At 38.3% G+C, this 26,996-nt stretch overlaps 1 protein-coding gene across 1 annotated transcript; it reads right to left on the reverse strand.

Moving 5' to 3' along the window:
* Positions 1–2,829: 2,829 nt before the first annotated feature.
* Positions 2,830–26,947, reverse strand: LOC309635853 (uncharacterized protein). Its single transcript, XM_082407622.1, has 5 exons — positions 26,843–26,947; positions 24,730–24,774; positions 10,348–10,474; positions 9,986–10,081; positions 2,830–5,687 (listed from the first exon to the last, which is right to left on the reverse strand). The coding sequence occupies exons 2-5, from the start codon at positions 24,742–24,744 to the stop codon at positions 3,751–3,753; spliced, it is 2,175 nt and encodes a 724-aa protein (XP_082263748.1). The 5' UTR covers positions 24,745–24,774; positions 26,843–26,947; the 3' UTR covers positions 2,830–3,750.
* Positions 26,948–26,996: the final 49 nt, after the last annotated feature.

A 26,996-nucleotide genomic window follows, 5' to 3' on the forward strand; every position in this document is an offset into this window, starting at 1 on the left:
CCAGGTATTTACATGGTCTCCATATATCACATCATCTCACCAACGGGTAAAACTAAGCATTGCCCAAAACGGGACAAGCTGAAAACATGCACCTCCTTGCATGATGCAATCAAAATTATATAATGTCACCCATGTAATATTCTTGCCCAAAGTGTTTAACCTGAATCTTCAAATGAGAAAACAATCAGAAAAAATCTCAATTTTGGAACATTCTATAACAAAATGACCTGAATTTTTCAAAAATGTCAGTGTTATGATATACAAAATATAGTGGGGGATTGTGCTAGATTAAAGGAGCGCATGTCCTTTTTTGATATCACCTTCTTAGTATTTGCAAGGGACAGGACAATGAAGATCTCTTTCTCTCTTAACTAAGATGTAAAGATAATTACAGAACACCAGGTAATTTATTAGACTATTTATTTCTTGCACTAGAGCATTAAGGGTGGAAAATCCAAAAATGTACCCAAGTACACAAAGCTGATGATACTTAGACTCTCTCTGATTCCTTTACTGTAAAAAATTTCTTCTAAGAAAATCTTAAAATAATCTTTTGGGTAATGCCAAATGCATATATCCCTTTGGGAATTTTATTAGGCAATCTTAGTATGGAGCAGCTCAAACATACCAGGACTCTATAACCAGTAGTGTTGAGTTAGGACCCTATAGGAACAGGCTATCTATAACCAGTAGTGTTGAGTTAGGACTCTATAGGAACAGGCTATCAGCCTGTATTCATCTCTTTACAGGTAGATGTTGACAAATTTTATGCAGATGGTGAGAGGAGTTATACATTTCTTAATAAACAAATATTTGCTGTAGACTGGAACAAAGAAAAAATTTCTCAGCTTAATTCATTAAGAATACATAAAGTTCTAGGACACTTCAGCATTTAAACTACTATAATAGGAAGTGGATGAATGGACCATGAGCTTTATCTTTTTTTTTTTTTTCTACTGTGCTTAAAAGCTGCCTTGACCAATAGAAGAAAAGTGTGGAAGGCAGATATATAGTTTAGTATATTTGGGTATCATTAATTTTCTCCCCTTCAGAGAGCTCTTGAAAATGTATATTTTAGCTCTAACAAAAAGATACCTGAAAAGTGGCCTATGTTTTTGTTTCTCTTGTACTTTGTTGTTTCTTTCCATACTATGTCAGTGGTCATTTATTATGTTAAATGTAAATGCACTGATACAAGAATTTGAGCAAATGTCTAGCAGGCTCAGCACAATAACAGCTTCAGGTATACATATACCTGTCTTTTATGTGTGGGCTGCTTTTTTGTTTTGCATACACTAATTGAAGAGGTGGAGATCAGCCTCTGTCTTCTTTGCTGAACTTGAAATAGCTACCCATCAATGGAGGTGAGACAGATGGATTTCAGTGGGATGTTGTCATTATGAAAATCACACACCCTTTCCCAAATAATTAAAATCAGTAAAAAGACAAGAAAAACCAACCATCTGAATGAAAATTAATTTTACAAATGCAACATTTTAAGTCCATTAAAATAAAACAAGTAACAATGACAACAAAAGGATGGGAGCATGTCAAAAGGGCACAGGAACCAACCTGAAAGAGTTCTGTCAGGCAGTCTCTAAACAGCTGTGAGTACCTGGGCTGTTCGGTGGGCTTTCCCTGTGCCACAGATTTGTCTGGTAAGGTCACAGCAAGCACAGATGGACTGAGACTGCTATTACCTACACAAGATCACCATGGTGTCAGCTGCCTGCGCCTCCTCTCCCAAAGGATGGTGGCAAAGCAAATAGGGCCATATAATGGGCATCATGAGTGGCTGGGGTACTCTCTTACAGAGGAGCCAGTGCTAGACTGTAGCTCTACCCAAGGGAGAAGGGAACAAGTTGCGAAGTCCCATAACTAACCGGAACCAGAGAGGCAGATGTCTCATGGAAGCCTCCCACATAATAGGAGGTGAAAGAGAAGCAGTCTCGTGACAGCTCCCCATAAAATGTGTATCTGCCAAGACTTAGGTCAACGTGCAATTGAGTCTGGACTACGAGGCCTTCACGGAGACACGCAAGATTTCCAGAGTACTGTGGTATAGATGTTCCCCTATAAGCTCCCAATGGTCAGAGCCAGAACAGTTTGAACAACAAAAAGAATAACCCAGAGAATAAAGTAAATATCCATGAGGCCATACTGATATAAATGATTGGATAAATGAGAAAGAATAAACTTTCCTTTTATAAGATTCCAAATAATTTATGCATACTCCCCCCACCTTCCAGGAGATGGAGCTTAGTTCCCTACCCCTTGAGTGTGGGCTTAGTGATTCACTTCCAAAGAGAAGAGTATGGAAAGGGAAACACAGTAACTTTATAGTGGAGAAATCTGGCAGACACCACCTTAACCATGTGATCAAGGGTAACATCACCAGGGTATAGTCAGGTTGCTATCTTTACACCCTCACCTGATGCAATGAGGGTGCCTCATCTCTGTGGTATTCTTCCCCCAAATTCATAACCCCAGTATACTTATGAGAAAACCTGAGATATTCCAGAAAATATTTGACAAGTATTCTTCCTAAGTGTCAAGGTCATAAATAAGAAGTAAAGACTGAAAAACTGTCACAGACCAGAGGAGACTAAGGAAACATAAAAACTAAATGCAATGTAGTATCCTGGACTGGATCCTAGAACAGAAAAAGATCGTTAGTGGAAACTGGTGAAATCCAAATAAAGCCTTTAGTTACTAATACTGCACCAATGTTAATATCTTAGTTTTGACATATATACCAAGGTTACATAAGATGATAACATTACGGGAAACTGGGTGATAGTCTCTGGACTGTCTTTGCAATTTTCTAAGTTTAAAATTATTCGAAAATAAAAACATTATTTAAAAAAGCATGTGGATGCTGCGCGATGTAGCAAAAAAAAAAAAAAAAGCTACACTGACAGTTCTGATGCATCATTTGGGCCAGTACCCCCTCCTCAACTCCCCTCTCCTCCTCTACACATTTAAAAAAAAAAAAAAAGCATGTGGAATCATAAACCTCTTTATTAAAAATATTGTTCAATAGCAATGACAAATACCATATAATGAGGTCAGCAAAATGTTGGAGAAAAGGAATTAAAGTATAATATTTAAAATTTGCCAAATATAATAAATATATAGTGTGTTGAAAGGTATTAAGGCAAAATGATGTGGAGAACTCAGTGGGAATAATTTTTACTATACTAAGGGTATATAAAGTCTATACCCACTTATTCTAGAATTGCATATGCAAATCCAATACATGTATCATTCCTGTGATGAAGCATATGCATACATCAGCTCAGTTTATATATGCTTAATTCTATGTCTTGATCAGTTAACTTATTCAAATTTTAAAGGACTTCCTATTTTTCAACATTCCATATACATATCAGAATATTGGCTTATATTCTATAAAATATTTCACATTACATCTGATATTAAAACTGTGATGATATATTATTTCTTTGTAATATAGTTTTTCATGTTAAGATTCCTCTAAATGGATTCTCTGATGTAAAATTTTTTGAAATCTCGTCAAATGCTAAAACATATTCAAACTGTCTACAAAGCTTCAATCATAGACTAATAATCTGATGTACAATTAGTTATAGCTACTTATAGAAGTGGATTTTTTTAATGTATTTCATTATTATGATTCTTTGATGATCAATGTTTCACCTCATCAGTTCTTTGCCATACCATGAATTTGATTTATGAACTTGATTTTGGGGTTTTTGAGATTTAAAATATTTAAAGACTTCTTCTCCCAGGTGTGCTATCTGATGTACCATGGAGTTTGCCTTCTAGCAAGAAAGATTTCTTATATAGATTATACTCATAGTTCTTCTTTCCTTTTGGAATTCTCTGGTATTTAGTAAGGACCAAATTGTGGCAGAATGATGTACCACATTTATCACATTCACAGGGCTTCTGCCCACTGTGCCTTCTGCAATGTTCATTAAAACTTGATTTGTGACTGTAGGTTTTCCCACAGTCAGTACATTCATAGGGCTTCTCTCCTGTGTGTGTTCTCTGATGTACTTTGAGATTTGAATTGCTACTGAAGGTTTTCCCACACTCAGTACATTCATAGGGTTTCTCCCCAGTGTGTGTTCTCTGATGCTCAACAAGGGAAGACTTGTGGCTGAATGTTTTCCCACATTCTGTACATTCAAAGGGCTTCTCTCCTGTATGTTTTCTCTGATGTACTGTGAAGTGTGAGTTACCACTGAAGGTTTTCCCACATTCAATACATTCATAAGGTTTCTCCCCAGTGTGTATTCTCTGATGTACAGTCAGTTTTGACTTTACACAGAAGGTTTTCCCACATTCAGTACACACATAGGGTTTCTCTCCTGTGTGTGTTCTCTGATGTTCAGTGAGTGTCGACTTGTGACTGAAGGTTATCCCACATTCAGTACATTCATAAGGTTTCTCCCCTGTGTGTGTTCTCTGATGCACAGTAAGTTTTGATTTTACATAGAAGGTTTTCCCACATTTAATACATTCATAGGGTTTTTCCCCTGTGTGTGTTCTCTGATGCACGGTAAGTGTTGACTTCACACAGAAAGTTTTCCCACATTCAGAACATTCATAGGGATTCTCCCCTGTGTGTATTCTCTGATGTCTAGTGAGGTGTGCCTTGTTGTAAAAGGCTTCGCCACATTCATTACATTCATAGGGATTCTCCCCTGTGTGTATCCTCTGATGTTTTGTGAGGTGTGCTTTTCTGTTGAAGGTTCTGCAACACTGATTACATTCATAGGATTTCTCTATGTGAGTTCTCTGAATATGGCTGAAATGAGACTTCTTGTGTAAGGCATTCCTACACTCAGTAAACTCATAAAGTTTCTTCACTGTGTCAATTCTCTTATATTTAAAGTTCGAAATCTTAAATGCTTGTTCACATTCATTATATTCACTGGATTCCTGTCCTGTATGAGCTCTCTGATGTTCAGTGAGCTGTGCTGTCTGGATTACAGCATTCATATTTTGAGGATACTCATGGGGTGTCTCCTTTGATTGATTTCTTTGATGTACAATAATGGTTGATGAGTAACCAAATGAATCACATCCAAAGGGCTTCTCTCCTGTATGTGCTCTCTGATTTAAAACTTTTGACACTGTGCAGGATTGCCCATGTTCATTGCTTCCAAAGGGCTTTTGTATATGAGTTTTCTCATATATACTGATGACTGACTTTTGGATGAAAGTGTTTTCATATTCATTACTAGGTTTTTTTCCACCATGGGATCTCTTTTGGCTATCCAAGTCTGCCTTGTAAAAGTGTTTTCCAGATTCATTAAATCCACAGTCTGGCTCCAAAGTTTGAAGCTGAACAAGGTATTCATTATGACTGATATCCTTCCCATTTTTATTATATTCATTAATTTCAGCAGACAATTCTTCAAGCTTAGTATTGAAACGTGACTTCCCACATAAATTACCTTCATCAGTCATCTTTCTTACACAGTTTCTATTACTGATCATTAATTCTGAAATATATTTCAAACTTTTCTTATATGAATCACATTTAGAGTTCACTTTTCTTGAACCTACAGGATTTATACCCATAGTAAATACTTTTGCACATGAAATATTTTTCTCATTAATCAGTGTTTTGTTTTTGATTAATATAAACTGACTGGATTGTTGGTCTTGGATGTTCTGGCCTCTCCAGACTTTTTCTAGAACAGAGGAAAATTAATCACATCTGATGAATCTTAAATTGGTTATGAATTGGCTCTACAATTGTACTTAAATATGATTAAGTTTTGGCTTCAGGCCTAGTCTCCCAGGAAGAAAATGCAAATGCCTCTTAATTAGTTGTGTTCTGTCTATCTACCTATCTATCTATCTATCTATCTGTCTGTCTGTCTGTCTGTCTGTCTGTCTGTCTATCTATCTATCTATCTATCTACGTCAAAGACCCTTTTGTAGTATTAAAAGAGGGGAGAAAATAGGCACTAAATACAAGTATTTGGTTTCTCCAAATGTGACCTTTAATGCTAGGTAAGAAATAAGCAGACCAAGTGGTGATCCTTGCAACAAGATCAAATATTTAATAGCTTTATTTTGAATGCTGATACAGTCATTTCAGTCTATCAGAGTTATTTAATACTAAACATGTGCTAATCATGAATTCCCATTTTTTTTCCAATTTCAATATTCTAACTTACCTTTTTATGCAAAGAAGTCTTACTCCTGCAATAGTGTTACTTCTTAACTCAATTTTATATCTTGATTAACACATCTCTGATTTTTATGAATTTTAGTAGGGCAAAAAAAGGTTTCTTTCTCAACTGACTCCTCTATCAATCAATTATATAATCATCAAATATATAGTTCTGTTACACAAGAACATTAGGAAGAGAAAAATAGAAGCACTTATCTAGTAGCATTATAAGCAAGGTGAGAAAAACAAACTCATAAATCAACATATGCAATTTTTAGTAGACCTCCTAAGTGTAAATGGAAGACAAGAAGTGAGAGAACAGTAACAACATCTAATACAAATTAACACATAACTGATTTAATCCTCACAACCTTTGAGATCAGTTCTATGTCATCCTCATTTTACAAATGAGGAAACTAAGGTATATAAAGATTAAGTAACTCGTCTAAAGTCATACAGCTAGAGTAGTAAAGAACAGTTCCTTGAAAGCAATTAAAACTTGAACTCAAAATTAAAGATTTAACAAAACTATTAATACAATGAAGTACCACCTCACACCGGTCAGAATGGTCATTATTAAAAAATCTACAAATAACAAATGCTAGAGAGGGTGTGGAAAAAGGGAGCCCTTCTACATTGTTGGTGGGGATGTAAATTGGTGCAGCTACTATGGAAAACAGTATGGAGGTTCCTCAAAAAACTAAAAATAGAGTTGCCGTATGATCCAGCAATCCCATTCCTGGAACTATATCCAGCCAAAACTATAATTCAAAAAGACACATGCACCCCTATGTTCATAGCAGCACTATTCACAATTGCCAAGACATGGAAACAACCTAAATGTCCACTGACAGATGAATGGATAAAGAAGATGTGGTACATATATAAAATGGAATACTACTCAGCCATAAAAAAGAATGAAATAATGCCATTTGCAGCAACATGGATGGACCTAGAGATTATCATACTAAGAGAAGTCAGTCAGAAAGTGAAAGACAAATACCATATGATACCACTTATATGTGGAATCTAAAATATGACACAAATGAACTTATCTACAAAACAGACAAAGACTCACAGACATAGAGAACAGACTTGTGGTTGCCAAGGGGGAGAGGGGGTAGGAGAAGGATGGGTTGGGAGTTTAGGATTAGCAGATGCAAACTATTATATATAGAATGGATACACAATAAGACCCTACTGTATAGCACAGGGAACTATGTTCAGTGTCCTGTGATAAACTGTAATGGAAAAGAATATAAAAAAGGATGTATATATATGATAACTGAATCACTGTACTGTACAACAGAAATTAACACAACATTGTAAATCAACTATACTCCAATAAAATAAATTTTTTTTAAAAATTAAAGATTTAAGGTTTCTGGGGAGGCAAAATAAACTTTATTAAAAGATCTAGGGACTTTCCTAGTGGTCCAGTGGCTAAGACTCCACGCTCCCAATGCAGGGGGCCCAGGTTTGATCCCTGGTCAGGGAACTAGATCCCACATGTCACAACAAAGAGTTCGCATTCTGCAACTAAAGATCCCGCGTGCTGCAACTAAGACCCAGTGTAGCCAAATAAATAAATATTTTTTAAAAAGATCTAGATATATATCAGGATATTTAAGAATATGGATCAGATGGAATTTAGCATGAGTTTTGGGCAAATAGAGAAAAATAAAATTAGATTAGGAAACACAGGGCCATAATGATAGTCCTTATAAAAAAGAATTATAAATTTTGGAAATTATAGTAAGCATATTTATTTTCTTAGGCTAGTATCAAGATAAATTAGACAAGTTTGGTAATCGAATCTGACAAATGAAATAAGAACCCAGGTATGTGATAATATGGTTCTGGTTTTGGTTAAAATTCATGACAACTGAGCACACTGAGGGAACTTAGGGGAATAAGAACAAATAACAGATAATGAAATAAAATTTATAAGAGAGAATGGCAGAGATGGAAGTTTCAAGATGACTCCATACCTGCAAAGAGGAGGATAACAGCCTGATGGATAAAGGGGGAATATGGAAAATGAGTAGACATTATAAAGTGAAATATAAAATGGAATATAAATGACTTTAGTCTCTGACATTCTGAAAATCAATGAAGTGGTCTACTAGAGCTGATCTTCAAACAGGTAAAACGTTGATTTAAAAGGCAGAAGCAAGATAAGACAGATAAGAGGCAGCACAGAATAGTTGTAAACAGTACAGTCTCTGGAGCCAACCTTCTTGGGTATGAAATCTAGAGGTACCACTTATTAACTGGAGGACCTTGGGCATGTTACTTAATCTCTTTAGACTTCAGTCTGTTTACCTGGAAAAACAGTAACAGTATTTATACCAGGGGATTGTTGTGAGGAGTAGATGAATTAATATGTATAGACTGCTTAGAACGGTGCACATTGTAGGCTATAATGCAAGTGTTGATTATGCTGACTATATCACCACCAACTTTGGAGTCATAAACCTAAGAGAAGCTCAAGCCTTGAAGATGGATTAATCACTTAAAAACATCTGAGAAGAGCAGAAGGTATAAAACAGAGCCTTTACAGACATCTTGAATTGAATAAATGACTGCATACATAAAAATGTACTGATTTAATTAATGTTTACTGTATGCTGTATAATGAGCACTGGTGTTGGCTGGTAAACTAGACAGACAACAGAAGGGTAAATATTTAGGAAAGGTGAGTGTGATCAAATTAGTTCTGCTCACCAAAGGCAAGTTTAGGGGTATTTTAGAAAGGGTTTTGAGTGCTATCATATAAAGCACAAAGGTACAGAAGGTAACTATCAATTTGGGCACACACACAAAAAAAACAGCAATGAAATCTTAACAGCAGGTATAAAAGAGAAAATGAACTGTGAGTCAGGATACAGAAAAATATGAGGCATTTTACCACAAAAGGAAAGAGGGAATGATTAGGGAAACTTGGAGGAGCACAAAAATCATAGATGTTTAGTAATTTCTAAAGAAGGTATCTAAAAATGATGAAAGTCAAAAGGAGTATGTGAAAATAAGAGGAAATCTGGCAACTGAAAGTGCTACAGAAAGAGAGGAATTGTGAAGAAGTAAAGATTCAAGATGCAGTAACCAAGAATTAGATTTGTGTAACGTCAGAGTGCAAAGTTTCTCTATAAACATTAAGCATAGAATGAACACACCCTTTGAGAAGGGTGATATTTCAAGGTGTTAATTTAAGTATTTTAGCAATGATGGCTGGATAATCCTCAAATTTTGAAAAGGTATGAAGTCTCTAAAAAGAGATTTCCAAAAATGTTTCAAAGATCTTATACTGGGTTGACTAATGTCTCCCCCAATTTCATGTCCACCCAGGATCTCAGAATATGACCTTATTTGGAATGAGGGTCTTGGCAGATGTAATTAGTTAGGATGAGGTCATACTGGATTAGGGTGGGCCCTAAACTCAGTATGGCTGGTGTCCTTAAAAGAAGATGACACACAGAAGGCAGGCGACGTGACAATGGAAGCAGGGATTGGAGTGATACAGCTATAAGTCAAGGAGTGACAAGGATTGCCGAAACCACCAGAAGCTAGGAGGAGGCAGAAAGGACACTCTCCTAGAGTCGTTGGTGGGAGCATGGCCCTGCGGACACTGATTTTTTACTTGTAGCTTCCAGAACTGTGAGAAAATAAATTTCTGTTGTTTTAAGGCACCCAGTTTGTGGTGCTTTGTTACCACAGCCCTAAGAAACTAATGCAGATGTTAAACAACTCACTGTCCATTTGAGATCTAATTTCCACTAGCTTCCATCCCTTTGGTACACAATAACTCACCTGGAAGGCTCTGGTTTGAGAACTCTACCTCTGTTATCCACGGCTCTTCTCCTTGCTCCAACTGGGAGATCACATCTGGTTTGGGTATAAGACACCCTGTCAACGGAAAATGACACAGGACTCTTATCTAGACACTTGAGCTTCATGGAGCCTAAAGACGGTCATGCATGATGAGGGTGCTTATTTCAACCTTGGCAGGGTAGCACCTCTCACCAGAGGCGAAGACGCTGACATCCTTTCTAGAGTCCCAAAGCAATTAAGAATTTTTGAACCCAAACCCTTAACACTAAAAACAATTCAGCTCTTCAGAGGTTTGACATGTTTCACCAACTTCAGGAACTTACACAGGAAGCTCCGCTTACCCACTGAGACCAGGTTGCTGTAGTTCTCCAGCATCACATCCCTATACAGGATCTTCTGAGCTGAGTCCAGCCACTGCCACTCTGCCTGGGTGAAGTTGATTGACACATCCTTGAATGATACAAGTCCCTGTAACAGTACATTTTGTTCAGTCTGAATTGTTAACAATTGGAGAATGTGAAAAATATGTGTGAGGAATAGAACTTAAAAAAATATTTGATGCATACCATATATGCTGTTTTCATTTTTATGGGAGAAATAGATACCTTATCAACATGGTGATTAACTGCTGAATAAAAAAAGCTTCTATTGAGCTAACTACTCTGTACATGGAAACATTCTAATTGCTCAGAAAAATCAAGAACAATAAGCTTATATTCTAGTAGTAAAGTAGATATACAAACATCTATTTACAATAAGGTATTAAAAGAGCTATGTTAGAAATGCTTACAAAGTATAAAGTATAGGGTTTTCCCTGGTGGTGCAGTGGTTAAGAATCCACCTGCCAATGCAGGGGACACGGGTTCGAGCCCTGGTCCCGGAAGATCCCACATGCTGCTGAGCAACTAAGCCCGTGCGCCACAACTACTGAGCCTGCACTCTAGAGCCCGCGAGTCACAACTACTGAAGCCCGTGCGCCTAGAGCCCGTGCTCTGCAACAAGAGAGGCCACCGCAATAAGAAGCCTGCACACCACAAGGAAGAGTAGCCCCTGCTCACCGCAACTAGAGAAAGCCTATGCACAGCAACGAGGACCCAACACAGCCAAAAATAAATAAATAAAATAAGTAAATTTATAAAAACAAAAAAGTATATAGTGTAGACATAAAGGAAGGAAAAATTAGTTCCATCTGTTATTATGTGGCTGTTATGAGGCTGAAAATCTTTGAGTAGTTGTATTATGCAGAAATACGCATTAGCCTCCACATGGTCAAATGCATTTTGTGTGCATTTAAAATGTATTTTAAAAGTTAAGTCCAGGGGAAAGCAACTAGCATAGTTTGCTAGGTCAACAGGGTGAGGGGATATGGTAAGATAAAGTACTCAACAGGTATTCAAGGACCAGACATGGAATAATTTTGAACCAGTTCCTATAAATCCAAACATCCTTTGATCACCACTCCCATCATTTGAACTGATACTGTTTGTACATATTGTACATAAGTACATGTAATGACAATCCAAGTATTTAATGAAGCTTAATCACGATCTCAATTTTAGATAAAAATTTAATATAAATTGTAATATCTTCTTCAGAGACCCTGATGGATAGTCTTGCATATCTCCTGGGATGTCCACCTTCCATTCTGAAAACCCCCACTCCAGAAAATGTGAAAACAGTAAAAAGATGTGAATAAGCCCTGGCCTTACATAATTTCAGATTTAACATTCTAGAATGGTGGTTCTCAACTCTGGCTGCACATCTGAATCACCTTAGAAAATATATAAACCAGACTCTATAATGCTATTTTTTAAAAGAAAAGTTTGAAAGTTGTCAAACACACAGAAAGACTGCAAAAATAAAATGTGTACAAAGAACACTCGCATACCCAGATTCACTTGTTAACGTTTAACCCCACTTATTTTATCATTAGCATGTATTCTCTCTTCCTCTTTACCTATAAACACACGTTTGCTAACACACACTCACATTTTTTTTCTGTACTATTTGAAGGTAAGTTACATACATCATGGCCGTAAATATTTCAGTATGAATTTGCTAAGAATAGAGATATTCTCCTATATAACCATGGTACCGCTATCAAATTCAGTATATTTAACATTGGCATGGTACTTTTATCTAAGTTACCTTTCTTATGTCAGTTCTGTTAATTGACACAATAACCTCTTTTATAGCACCTCCCCCTTCCAAAACAGATCCAGTCTAGGGCAAAGTATTGCATTTAGTTGTCATGTCTCTTTAGCCTCTCTTGTTCTGGAACATTTCCACAGCTTTTGCCTTTTATGACATTGGCGTCTTTGAAAAATACGGTTCCCCACTCTTTCTAAAAATGAGAATGTTCATTTTCGACTTGTCTGATGTTTCCTTGTGGTTAGATTCACGTTACTTGATCTAGGTTGGAAAGTGCATAGGTGATGTTGTTCCCTTCACAGGTATCCTATCTACAGCATATGCTGCCACTGTCCCTCAGTGGAAATGCTAATTCTGCCCACCCGGGCAAAGGGTCGTCCGATTTCTCCACTGTATAATTACTGCCTTTTTACCTCCCTTGGAACTAATAAGCAATCTTTGGGGAGATTTTAAGACCATGAAAATCCCCCAATCCTCATCAGACTGTCCACTAGATTTAGCATGAATTGATGATTCTTGCCTGATATGATCTTCACTATGATAGATGCAAAATGCTGCTTTTCCAGCTTCTGTACTCCTTCCACATTTACCAATTTGCCCTTAATCTACCATAAGCAAGAAACCTCCTTTCTGCCAATTTATTATAAGTATAGACTCACAAATTCCTATTTTTCCCAGTGGGTTATAATTCATTATTGTACTTAATTATTTTGGTGTTCAACTATCCCAGAAGCCCCTTCAAGCTGATATGCCCTGTGACTACTTTGAATACTTCCTTACTTTAGGGCATAACATGATGTCCCAAGCTCATCTTACACCCATCCTGCCCCAGCTCTGGAATCAGCCATTTCTCCAACGAGTCCTGGTTCCTTTCAGTGGGGAATGGTATTAGACACCAAGCTCTGGATGCTAGGTATGTGCCACAATGCTGTTTTTTTTTTTTTTTTTTTTTAATTTTATTTATTTATTTATTTATGGCTGTGCTGGGTCCTCGTTTCTGTGCGAGGGCTTTCTCCATTTTCGGCAAGTGGGGGCCACTCCTCATCGCGGTGCGTAGGCCTCTCATTATCGCAGTCTCTCTTGTTGCGGAGCACAGGCTCCAGACGCGCAGGCTCAGTAATTGTGGCTCATGGGCCCAGTTGCTCCGCGGCATGTGGGATCCTCCCAGACCAGGGCTCGAACCCGTGTCCCCCGCACTGGCAGGCAGACTCTCAACCACTGCGCCACCAGGGAAGCCCCCACAATGCTGTTTTTTATCCCTAACTTTTTCATTTGGATTTTCAAATTTAAAGAAAAATTGAAAAAACATAAAATGAACACTTGAATAATCACCTAAATCCTTTTTGCAATATTTGCTGTATCTCTTTCTACATATAATTATACCTTTGGCTGAATCACTTGAAATTTGCAATGATCGTGAGATTTCATCCTTCTATACATCAGCATGTATGTTCCCATACATCACATTCACACCTAAGGAGATTAAGTTAATTCAATAATATAATCTAACACACAATCCTAATTTAAACTACTCAATTGTTTCAAAATATTTCCCCAAACTAGAATTCAATCCAGTCTCACATATTACACTTAGTTGTTATGCCTATTTTATCTTCTCTAATCCAGAAAACCAGACTCCCTATCTTTTTTCATTTGTATTGATTTTTTAAAAGAATCCAGGCCAGTTGTCTTGTAAAATATCCCATATTCTGGGTTTGTCAGATTGTCTCCTTATAGTTAAATGCAGATCAGCTTTTCATATTTTGGACAAAAACGTAACAGGGGTTATCACATACCTCTTATTGAAACATACAGGGGAACTAAACACCAGATTGTCCCTCTATTGGTAAAACTGAGTATGATTATTTAGTTAAAGTGGTGATCACCAGCAATCTCCATTGTAAAGGTACAGTTTCTCTTGTAATTGATAAGTAATCTGGGGAGAGTGAGAGGAAGCAACACTTTAAGACCATATAATTAATTAGCCTGTTCACCTTCAACCTTTCAGTCACTGGTTTTAGTACCAATGGATGATTCTTGCCAAATCAATTATTACTGTAGGGCTTGTAAAATGGTGATCTTCTTATTCTCATTCCTTCTGTATTTGCTAGCTGGCATTTTTTCCATAAAGAAGAGCTTTCTTTCTTCTATGCCTCTTCTGTATCACTAGGAACTCATGAAATTTTTTTGGTTGTTGTGTAATAATCCATTAAGAGTTATTCTTTTTGATGCTAAGCTGTCTCAGTATGGTCAATGGTGGCCTTCTATGTCCTTTTATCAAGCATTTCAGTACATTCTTGTTTCTAGTATAAAATGATTTTCCAGAATGACTTTATACTTCCCATGTCCCAGAGTTAGGTTTCTTTTAGTGGGGAAGAGTATTTGGAAATCAAGATCTAGCCACTAGGTGTGCAAAAGATGGGTTACTATTCCTAGGCCCTTTCAGAAGCTACAGCAGAAAAATATTTATTATTATTTTTTTTTAAATCATGCATTCATATTGAGTCCTCCAATTTAAATCCAATAACAATTTCCCCATTCCATATCTGTAATTTCCCTCTAATAGAACCCTGGTTCTCAACTACTTCAATATATTTACCCATTCATTTGATACAAAATAGTTGTAGAATTATAATACCAATACCAGATCTACTAAGTAAAGTTAAAGATTTCTTTGCAGTTTTTAACTTATTTAACTAAAATAATCCTAGACTTAGAGACAAGTTGCAAAAACAGTACAGTGAGTTCCTGTATACTCTTCATCCAGTTTCTCCTAATATTAAGATCTTAATTAACAAAGTACAATGATCAAAATTAAGAAATTAACATTGGGGGAATTCCCTGGCAGTCCAGTGGTTAGGACGCCATGCTCTCACTGCCAAGGATCCAGGTTCAATCCCTGGTCAGGGAACTAAGATTGAGCAAGCTGCGTGGTGTGGTCAAAAAAGAAAAAAAAAAAGAAATTAATATTGGTATGCTATTAACCTATAGCAAACTATAGTCTTAATTTAGATTTCACCAGTTTTTCCATTGATATCCTTTTTTTTGTTCCAGAATCAATCCAAGATTCCACACTCCAAGCAGTTCCTTGTTTTTTCTTGTTTTCCATGACCTTGACACTTTTGAACAGCTGGTGACTATGGTTCCCACTGCTGGGTGCATAATGGGCATTGATAATTTGGCCATGTGCAGTACTGAACACCATCACCACTTCAAGGGGTATGCACCCTAACAAAGTCAGATTTAAGTCATTATGGAAGGCTGGTGCATTCCTGACTGCCTCCAGGGTTGCCCAACCCATGGCACACTGTCCAGCAGAAAGCATACTGCATACTAGGTGGGGAAAAAGACATTATTTTGTTAATTGAGGACCTGCTGCAGACAGAAACGTTATAAACCACTCTTCCACAATTTAAAAGCCTGGTTTGAACGGTCAAAAAGGCCTCTGGGGCATGGAGACTGACAGTGGATCATCACAGGCTGAATGCCATGCCAGATATCATCACTGTCACTGAGACAGTGGCAGCCCATACCAGAGAACCGTACACTGTTATTCTCAGTCCTCATGTGGGATGAGGATAAGGACCATTTATATTCACATGGAACAGCCTACAGTATATTTTCACCATGCTTCTGTAGGGATACCGCAATTGCCATTCTATACGCTCCACTGGGGGATGCTTGATGTTCAACAAGCCCAAGTTCCCACAGAAGTTTTATTTATATATTTTTGTTAGTTTTGGGGGTTTAAAATTTTTTCCAGCTTTCAGGTATAATTGATAAATGAAAATTGTATATATTTTCTGATATACATATACACTGTGAATGATTCCCACAATCAAGCTAATTATCACATTCATTACCTTGAATACAGTCATCCCTCAGTATCTTGTGAGGGATTGGTTCCAGGACCCACCCCCTGTACCGAAATCTGTGGATGCTCAAGTTCCTTATATAAAATGGCATAGTATTTGCATGTAACCTATGCACATCCTTCTGCATACTTTAAATCATCTCTATATTACTTATGATACCCAATACAATGTAAATGCTATGTAAAGGTTGCCAGTGTGCAGCAAATTCAAGTTTTGCTTTTTGGAAATTTCTGCAATTTAAAAAAAAATTTATTCATTTTATTTTATTTATTTTATTTATTTTATTTTTGGCTGCGTTGGGTCTTCGTTGCTGCACGTGGGCTTTCTCTAGTTGTGGCGAGTGGGGGCTACTCTTCGTTGCGGTGTGCAGGCTTCTCATTGTGGTGGCTTCTCTTGCGGAGCACGGGCTCTAGGCACGTGGGCTTCAGTAGCTGTGGTGCGCGGGCTTCAGTAGTTGTGGCTCGCGGGCTCTAGAGCGCAGGCTCAGTAGTTGTGGCGCATGGGCTTAGTTGCTCCGCGGCATGTGGGATCTTCCCAGACCAGGCCTCGAACCCATGTCCCCTGCATTGGCAGGCGGATTCTTAACCACTGAGCCACCAGGGAAGCCCTCTTCAATTTTTAAAAGAATATCTTCGACCCACGGTTGGTTGAATCCACAGATGTGGAACCCATACTTACAGAGGGCTGACTCTGTAGTTACCTTTTTTGTGTAGCGAGAACACTTAAGATCTACTATCTTAGCAAATTTCAAGTGTATATTACCATATTATTAACTATAGCAACCACGCTGTACGTTAGACTTCCAGAACTTACATATCCTGCATAAATGAAATTTTATATCCTTTGACCAAGATATCATTTCTCCTAAACCCCAATCCCTGGCAACCAACTTTTTTCTCTCTGCTTCTATGAGTTTAACTTTCTATCTATCTATCTAGAGTTTAACTTTCTATGAGTTTAACTTCCTATCTATTTCACTTAGCATAATGTCCACTAGCTCCATCCATGTTGTCACAAATGGCAGGATTTCCTTCTTTTGTAAAAAGCTGAATAATATTCTATTGTATATGGAATTTCTTTATTCATTCATCTGTTGATGGACACTTAGATTGCTTCAATATCTTGAATGTTATGAATAATGCTTCAATAAACATGGGGCACAGATTTCTCTTTCAGGTACTGCTTTAATTTCTCTGGGCCAGAAGAGGGATTGCTAGAAGAAGACGTATGGTTTGCAAATATTTTATCCCATTCCATGGGTTGCCTTTTCATTTTGTTGTTTCCTTTGCTGTGCAGAAGTGCTTTTTAGTTTGATGCACTCCCACTTGTCTACTTAGGCTTTTGTTGCCTGTGTTTTGGGGGTCATATTAAAAAAATCATTGCTCAGACCAATGTCAAGAAATGCATGGAATCTATAGATTCCTTTGGGTAGTATAGACATGTTAACAATATTATTCTACTAATCTATGAACACAGAATATCTTTCCATTTATTTGCATGTTCTTCAGTTTCCTTCAGCATTTTACAGCTTTCAGTGTACAGAACTTTCACCTCCTCGGTTACATTTATTCTTAAGTATTTTATTCTTTTTAATGCAATTGTACATTGTTTTCTTAATTTACATTTGCAGATTCAGTGTATAGAAATGCATATAATTTTTTAAAAATAATTAATTAATTTATTTATTTATTTTTGGCTGTGTTGGGTCTTTGTTGCTGTGCGTGGGCTTCCTCTAGTTGCAGCAATTGGGGGCTACTCTTCGTTGCAGTGCGTGGGCTTCTCATTGCGGTGGCTTCTCTTGTTGTGGAGCACAGGCTCTAGGCGTGCAGGCTTCAGTAGCTGTGGCACGTGGGCTCAGTAGTTGTGGCTCGCGGGCTCTAGAGCACAGGCTCAGTTGTGGTGGCGCATGGGCTTAGTTGCTCCGTGGCATGTGGGATCTTCCCGGACCAGGGCTCGAGCCCGTGTCCCCTGCATTGGCAGGCTGATTCTTAACCACTGCACCACCAGGGAAGCCTGCATATAATATTTATGTTGATTTTGTGTCTTGCAACTTTCCTGAATTTAGCTCCAACACTGTTTTGGTGGGGTCTTTAGGGTTTTCTATACGTAACATAATGTCATTTGCAAACAGAAAATTTTATTTCTTCCTTTCTGATTTGGATGTCTTTTATCTCTTTTTCTTGCCTGATTTCTATGGCTAGGACTTCCAGTACTATATTGAATAGAAATGGCAAAAGTGGTCATCCTTGTCTTGTTCCTGATCTTAGAGGAAAAGCTTTCAGCTTTACAACACTGAATATGAGGGTAGCAGTGGGCTTGTCATATATGGCTTTTATTATGTTGAGGTACATTCCCTCTCTACCTAATTTGTTGAGAGGTTTTTTTTTTTTTTTTTAAATCAAGTAAGGGTGTTGAACTTTGTCAAATGCCTTTTCTGCATCTATTGAAATGATCATATGACTTTTTTGTTCATGTTGTTATGTGGTACACCACATTGATTTACATATGTTAAGCCACCCTTGCATCCCAGGGATAAATCCCACTTGATCATGGTGTATGATCCTTTTAATGTGATATTGAATTCAATTTGCTAGTATATTGTTGAGGATTTTTGCATCTGTGTTCATCAAGGATATTAACCTATTGTTTCCTTTTCTTGTAGTGTTCTTGTCTGGCTTCAGTATCAGGGTAACACTGGCCTCGTAAAATGAGTTTGGAATTGTTCCTTCCTCTTCAATTTTTGGTAAGAATTTGAGAAGAACTGGCATTAATTTTTCTTTAAATGTTTAGTAGAATTCACCAGGGAAACCATGAAGCCCTAGGCTTTGTTGGGAGGTTTTTTATTACTGTTTCAATCTCCTTATTCATTATGGATCTGTTTAGATTTTCCATTACTTCATGATTCATTCTTGGTATAGTGTGCTACTAGGTATTTATCCATTTCCTCTAAGCTATCTAATTTGTTGGTATATAACTGTTCATAGTAGTCTCTTACAATCCTTTGTATTTCTGCGGTATCCATTGTAATGCCTCTTGTGACAGTTTCTAACTTAAAGCCTATTTTCTCTGATATAAGTATAGCCACTCCAGTTCTTTTCTGGTTACCATTTTCATGGATTTTTTCTCCCATCCCTTCACTTTTAGCCTATATGTGTCCTTAAAGCTAAAATGAAGTCTCTTGTTGGTAGCATATTGTTAGATCTTGTTTTTTAAAAATCCATTTAGCTATTCCGTGTCTTTTGATTGGAGAATTTAATCCATTTACCTTTAAAGCAGTTATTGATAGGTAAGGACTTACTATTGCCATTTTGTTAATTGTTTTCTGACTGTTTTGTATTTCCTTTGTTCCTTTCTTACTCTCTTGCTGACTTGATTTTTTTTTTTTTTTTTGTAGTGCTATGCTTTGAGTCCTTTGCCTTTTGTCTATCTACTAGAGATTTTTCTTTATGGTTAACATAAGGTCTACATTAAACATCTTATAGTTAAGATAGTCTACTTTAAGCTAAGAACTTAACTTCAATCACATACAAACTGGAACACATGTAGGGTCAAACAAAAGTGGCAATGGATCCCCACAGAAGTAGTAAACATGAGCAAATCCAGTCTCAGAAGACTGACAGAGTGGGAGGGGGATCAGAACATTAAACTTTCTTCTTTTCATTCCTTTGCTGTTCCTAGATGACAACACCCTGAAAAGAATTAGCACAGCTGTGGCAAGAGGAGGCAAACTTAAACAATGGTAGATTTATCATCCCAGAATAAAGTCTCTTTCAACTTGCAATTCCACTGTAATGGCCTGGCCAATGCATAATAACTTGGACCTTCTTCAAGGTATCATTGGGTCAAATCACTCGGTGACTCCCTTGATACAGGTCCAGATGCAGGCACGCTCTTGAGTCCCCTGCTTTAATATTACCTACGTTGTGACAAGAAGAGATCCCTATACCAGAATGGGTAACACTGATCTGCAATGGCACAATGGACCAACAATTTTCCCTTCCTGAAACCAAATGGCAAAAGTAGATTGAGACAGTATATAACTGGACTAGTCAGCATTATGACAACAAATCCTCATAGGTGTCATCTGCACCCCTCCAGGTTATGTATTATTTTGTGGACCCCCAAAGGCAATAAAATGTCTGCCCCTGGTGGGAAAGATCGTGTTGCCTCAGAGTCTTAGGGCCCACCGTCCATGTCAGCAATCACATAGAGGGCTAGAGGGGACTCACTCTGTTAACCCACTGCATAGTGGCTAATGGCACCTTCCCAGGAACACAAACACTTAGTTCCATTCTGCTGTTCGTGCCCTCATACCTGGCATAGGCATAAATGGAAAAAATGGTATACAACTTGCCATTGACTACTGCAGAGACAGCTAATGCTATAAAACGAGCAAAGAGATTTGAATAGACATTTCTCAAAAGAGGGTACTAATAACAAGCACATGTAAAGACGTTCAACTGCATTAGTCATTCAGGAAATCACATCAAAACCGCAATGAAGGGGCTTCCCTGGTGGCGCAGTGGTTGAGAGTCTGCCTGCCAATGCAGGGGACACGGGTTCGAGCCCTGGTCTGGGAAGATCCCACATGCCGCGGAGCAACTAGGCCCGTGAGCCACAACTACTGAGCCTGCGCGTCTGGAGCCTGCGCTCCGCAACAAGAGAGGCCGCGATACTGAGAGGCCAGTGCACCGCGATGAAGAGTGGTCTCCGCTTGCCACAACTAGAGAAAGCCCTCGCACAGAAAGGAAGACCCAACACAGCCAAAAATTTAAAAAAAAAAAAAAAACCCACAATGAAATCCCATTTCATACCCACTGGGATGGCTGTAATCAAAAAGATGGACAATAACAAGTGTTGTTGAGGACGTAAGAAATTGGAACACTTGCGCATTGTTGGTCATAATGCAAAGTTGTACAGCCCATCTATTGAACAGTTTGGTAGTTCCTCGAAAATTTAACCATAAACTTACCATATGACCCAGCAATTCCATTCTTACTCCTAAGTATATATCCACAGAACTGAAACCATATGTTCCTGCAAAAACTTGTATATAAATGTTCACAGCAGCGTTATTCATAATAGCGAAAAGGTGGAAACAACCCAACCTAAATGTCCATCAACTAATACTGAATAACTAAATTTGATATATCTGTACAATGAAATATAAGAGCCATAAAAAGGAATGAAGTACTGATACAGGCTACAGTAATGATGATTCTTGAAAACTTTATGCTAAGTGAAAGATGCCAGACACAAAAGACCACACATGGTATGATTCCACCTATATGAAAAATCTATACAGACAAAAAGTCAATTAGTGGTTGCCTAGGACTGGGGGGTTGAGGGAAAATAGGAAAGTAATTGCTTATGGGTGTTTCTTTTTGGGGTGATGAAAATGTTTTGAAATTAGATAGTGGTGATGGCTGCACAACTATGTGAATGTACTAACAACCCACTGGATTTAACACTTTAAAAAGGTAAATTTTACAGTTTGTGAATTCCACTTCATTTAAAAATTATTTAAAAAAAAACAATGTAAGTTTTCCTACATACTAATTTGGAAAGATCTCCAGTATATGTTCTTAAATGTAAAAATTAAGGTAAAGAACAAGGTATTATATGGTGTGTGTGTATCCTTTCGGGTAAGATGGGTGTACAAATAAATACACATACGTCAAGTTGGTGGAAGCCCTTTGTGCTGAACACCAAATCATCCTAGTTAAGGTTGATGACAACAGGAAACTAGGGGAATGGGTAGGCCTCTGTAAAATTGACAAAAAAACCCATAAAGTTGGTTGTGGTTATGTGGTGACTGAGAACAAGTATGTCCTCAAAGAGTACTTCAGATTCAAGAAATGAACAAATAAAAAACTTGGCTCTTGTTCCTCAGAAAAAAAAATAAACCCATCGTATATGCACACACATACATATATATGTGTATTTACACGTGTATATGTATTCACACATATATACATACAAATACACATAAGAATAGAAATATACATTTATGTATATATATATTTACCTATCTAGATATAAAATCATATTTACTTGTTTCTGCACTTTAATAAAAATGGAAAAATACACATACAAAAATTTCTTCCCTATAACTAGAAGGGGTTATAGGGAAGGTTGCAGGGATAGGGACAGACACAGGAGGGAGAATCCATCTTGTGTATCTATATATATTGTTTATATTGTATTGATTTTTCCAGTGTGAATACATTACGTAATCCATACACACACAGAAAAAAATACATATAAAGAAAAAAAAGCCCATGATAGTTTGGTATACAGCAATGGCTGGCATCACTACAGCAAATGTACGTGCCCTCTTCTAGCAGAGTATCTGGAGAACACTATCTCCATCTGAAAATATCAATCCTAGATCCACATGCTGAAATTTTAGGTTTTCAGATATTTGACTAGCCAGAACACAGTCTTTCTGTTTGTAATCATCAGCTTCTATATTATATACAATTTAATAACTGATAAAATTGGAATTAAAATTATCATTAAATATTTTAAAAATCATAAGTCTTTTAAACACACTGATGCAAATACATTTGAAAACTTAAATATACAATTTTTAAAATAAATATGCATCAAAAATTGAACCAAAAGTTTAGAAAACCGGAAAAAAAACAGTAAACCATCTAAGAAATAAAATTAGTAATCAAAATCTATCCTTAAGAGGTGTAGAAAAAAACACTCGGTATAATGGACACTCAAAACTTAAGGCATAGGAAGGAACTTACCTAATGGGATAATGGGTGTATACCAAAAACCTACAGCGAGTATCTTAATGTTTGCTAACAATTCCTGAGTTATCTCTGAAAATCAGGCATAAGGTAAGGATGTCAGCTATCAGGCAGTAAGACCAGAAAAATGGTAAGAAAGGACAAAATGAACTTTAAAAAAAAAGGAATTAAAAACTAACGGAGTAAATTAGAATGCCCAGAAATAGATGTATGCAGACATGGTAATACACTGAATGATAGCTGCGGCATTATAATTCAATGGGGAAAAGATTAATAATGAGTTGGTGCAACTGGCTTTATGTGTTAAAAGGTAAAGCTGGATTCCTTCCTCATCTATCTACAATAATGAATTCCAGATTGATTCAAGGCTTAAATATTTTTAAAAATAGTATTAATATTAATTAAATGAAAATAAAGAAAAATAACATTATCTTGGGTTAGAGAAGAACTTTAAAATAAAATTCAAAAGGAAAAAAATCAAATGGAAAAGATCAAAAGATCAGCCTACATAAAAATATAACTCTCATAAGGCCAAAGCCACTGTAGATATAAACGTCAAGGGACAGACTTGGAGAAAATATTCACACAAAAAAATAATAGACAGGGCTTCCCTGGTGGCGCAGTGGTTGAGAATCTGCCTGCCAATGCAGGGGACACGGGTTTGAGCCCTGGTCTGGGAAGATCCCACATGCCGCGGAGCAACTGGGCCCGTGAGCCACAACTACTGAGCCTGCGCGTCTGGAGTTGTGCTCCGCAACAACAGAGGCCGCGACAGTGAGAGGCCCGTGCACCGCGATGAAGAGTGGTCCCCACTCACCACAACTAGAGAAAGCCCACACACAGAAACGGAGACCCAACACAGCCAAAAATAAATAAATAAAGTGTAAAATAAAAAAAAAAATAATAATAATAGACAAAGAATTACTGTCTAAAATATATAAATTTATTAAAAATTAATATAGAAAAATATAATTAAAAAATGAAGTCATTCACAAAAGCAATGAAAAGCCAATAAAATATGTGATATACAAGCTCGTCAGTAATCTCAGAAATGCAAATTAAAATGATGAGATTTTCTTAGAAATTAGATTGGCAGTAAGTCTAAAGTCTGACAACACCAAGTGCTGGCAAAGAAGCAGGGTAAGTGGCAGTCTTATGTACAGTGCCATAGTCTAGCTGAGGGAAATATTTATGCAAAGCCATTTTAAGGGCACGTAGACCATTAAGCCTTCTTCCAGATATTCTAGGTCTTACTGCTGGACCAAGCAAGACCATTGGAAAACTGTCTATTCAAACTCTGTAATGGACTGCATGTTTGTGTCCCACCCCCACCCCCAATTCATATGTTGAAACCCTAATCCCCAACATGATGGTATTTGGAGATGGGGCCTCTGGGAGGTAACTGGGTCCTTAAGTGTTGAGCGCTCATGATGAAATTAGTGCCTTTAGAAGAAAAGACACAGGAGAGCTTGCCCCTCTCTGACCCCTCTCTCCACCATGTGAGGATACGAAGATAAGGTAGCCATCTGCAAACTGGAGGAAGGCCCTCATCAACCAACCAAATCTGTTGGCACCTTGACCTTGGACTTCCCAGACTCCACAACTATGAGGAATAAGTGTTGCTTAAGCCACCAGTCTATGATGATTTGTTACAGCAGTGCCAATGTTTTAGTACTCTAGAAGACTCCTCTCTGGGTTCTCTTTTGCTGTCAGAAAAATCAGAGGCCAATTTGCAGCTCGACTTTGATAACCCTGGTACATTATGGGACCTGCATATATCATCTATACGCTGACTTTGCTCAGCTATTGACCTGATACTCTGTAGTTTCTCTGATGTTGATTTTCACGTATTTCAATCTTTCTATTTTAATTCCTGTTCTTTTACAAATTGCACAAAGTCCATTGTAAAAGAAAGTGGGAATAAACAACTCACCTGTGATTTGTTCATTTCCTGCTGCTCTTGGAAAAGTGAAAAGAACTGTAAAGGTACAGATGGGGAAAAAGGAGAGAGAATGAGGTCCTATGCAACCCAGGCTGCTGCGCAGCTCTCAGAGTCAGCTGCCTATGATGCTTCACACAGCAGCTGCCTACAAGGCTCCTGTCCCTTTAACCCTAAGGAGCGCAGCACAGACCCTGTGGAAGAGCACCCATATGTCTACGCTGACTCTGACAGGTCACAGAGAGCTCAGAATGTGATTTTTCATTGGATGAATGTATACATTTCTTACTACTTTATACAGAATTCATCTTTCCCTCCCACTGACTGAAAGAAAAATTAATAACAACAAAGTACAATACAGAGAAGACTGTGCCTTCACTAGAACTAACACTGCAAAAATAACTAACTAAATAAAATCAGGCAAGCAAGCAAGCAAGCCCTGGCTATATTGTTTTTCTGCATTCTTAGTGACAGTGTTTGGCCCTTAAGTTAGAAAATCCTCACCAACATCTTCTGGAAAGGGACAGGGTACTTTGTTTACTCTAACTTGGTTTATCAAAAGGATCTTTTAATAAAAAAAACTTGATGTGACTTAATTGTTAAGAGCGGACAGAAGTGAGTTCTTTGGGCATGCCACTAATAAATTGTGACACTACACAAGTCACTTATTCTCTAGGACCTTTTTTATTTTCACTTCTCAAATAAAGGCAAAACAAAAAAATCTTCAAACTCTCTGTACATTAATTATTTGATTTTTTTACCATCAGAATTAAAAGAGCAATGGTACATCTCTGTAGACTGTGTAGAGAGTAAACACAGAGTGAAGGGAGTGGGCTGATTAGGGTGGGCAAGAGGGGCAATTTCCCCTTCTATGGGCAGTGATTCCTTTCCCTGGACTGTGCCCTCACAAAGCCTCCTCTGAGGTGCCCTCAGCTGTGCTGCCTGCCCCCTGCTCATGCTGCCAGCCTCATCTCAGTTCTGAAAGCTGCTCACTGGACAGTATGCAATGGCTTCTGAAGTAACGACATCACCCAAGCCTTGCTCATTCTGTGTAGGAGGACCAAGAATTACTTCTGCCCAGGAAGTTCTAGGATATAGTCTTTCTTGGGCCTCTTCAGCCTCTGTTCTGAGCCTCTGGTGAGAGGTCTCAGATGGAGGGTTAATCTTCCAGGCAGGGTTTCTGGGGATTGTTCCTTCTCATCTCAAGAGCTGCTTTGTTCCAAGAAAGCTGGCACCAAGACCAAAGCGACAAGTTAAATTTAGTTGAAGCTTTCAAACAGGTCCCCAATCTGACCCTTATGGAACATACATACTTTCTCCAAGATTCATGGGGTGGGTCATGTACAAACTCAAAGGCCTCCAAGAACAAAGGCTGGACAAGGCAGACCTGGCTCAAAACCTCAATTGGGCTGCCTGGTCCAAGGGCTCAGAAGAGTCATCAAGAATCCCCAAAACACAAGGGCCAAGTAATGATTTAGTCCACATGTATTTCACAATTATTTCCTTGGGATCTATAAAGACACATCAGGGCCCAATGCTATGAATAATGATGCTGGGTTTTAGGCAGGGTGGTTTACTAGAAAGAACATGAGATGAGCAGGAAAAAACAGTTGAAAAATCGAAAACTAGATTCCCACCGCTGCTGGCTGTGTGATCTTGGGTAAGTCACTTCACCTCACCAAGCCTCAGTGGTCCCCTCTCTTAACATGAAGACAGTTAAGCCTACCTCAAAGATGGTTGTTAGAAATGAAAGATCTCTTATGGAAAAAAGCAACGTGTGTGTGTGGTATATACACTACATTTACAGTGCAGAACTGCATGAGTCAGGTATTACTAATATTCTCGTTTTGCAGAAGACGAAACTGAACCTCCTGCAGTTAACTGTCATTACCAGGGTTGCTCAGTGACAGCGCTGGGACTTGAACCTCGCTCCGATTGCTCCAGCCAGCGCCCCCCTCCCGGAGCCGCACGTTCACGCACGTACTCTTCAGCCTGTTCGGGGCCCGGGCCCCCGCGTCCGTATTGCAGAGGCCGGCCCCTTCCACTGACAGAGGAGCCCCCGCCCAGCCGTCCCTCCTCCCGGCCAAGGCCGCCCCCTGGAGCTCACGTGCCAGAGGTCCCACCGCTGGGTCCGCTGGGCTCCTCCGCACCGCCGCCTCCGCCCGCCCCTCAGCCGCGCGGGCACCCCCTCGGCCCTCGCCCAACCCCCCCGGGCTCACCCTCCGCTCCCTCGTCGGGCTGCACAGGCCCCTGAAGAGCGC

This window comes from Balaenoptera borealis, assembly GCF_965194805.1.
Source record: "Balaenoptera borealis genome assembly, chromosome: 10".
Classification (NCBI taxonomy): Eukaryota; Metazoa; Chordata; class Mammalia; order Artiodactyla; family Balaenopteridae; genus Balaenoptera; species Balaenoptera borealis.

Excerpts from the sequence above, each read along its gene's own strand:
- LOC309635853 (XM_082407622.1), bottom strand. Across the intron at positions 10,082-10,347 it reads CAGCAACCTGGTCTCAGTGG|GGTGTCTTATACCCAAACCA; the intron begins GTAAGCGGAGCT and ends TTCCGTTGACAG. Across the intron at positions 5,688-9,985 it reads CTCAAACCAGAGCCTTCCAG|AAAAAGTCTGGAGAGGCCAG; the intron begins GTGAGTTATTGT and ends CCTCTGTTCTAG.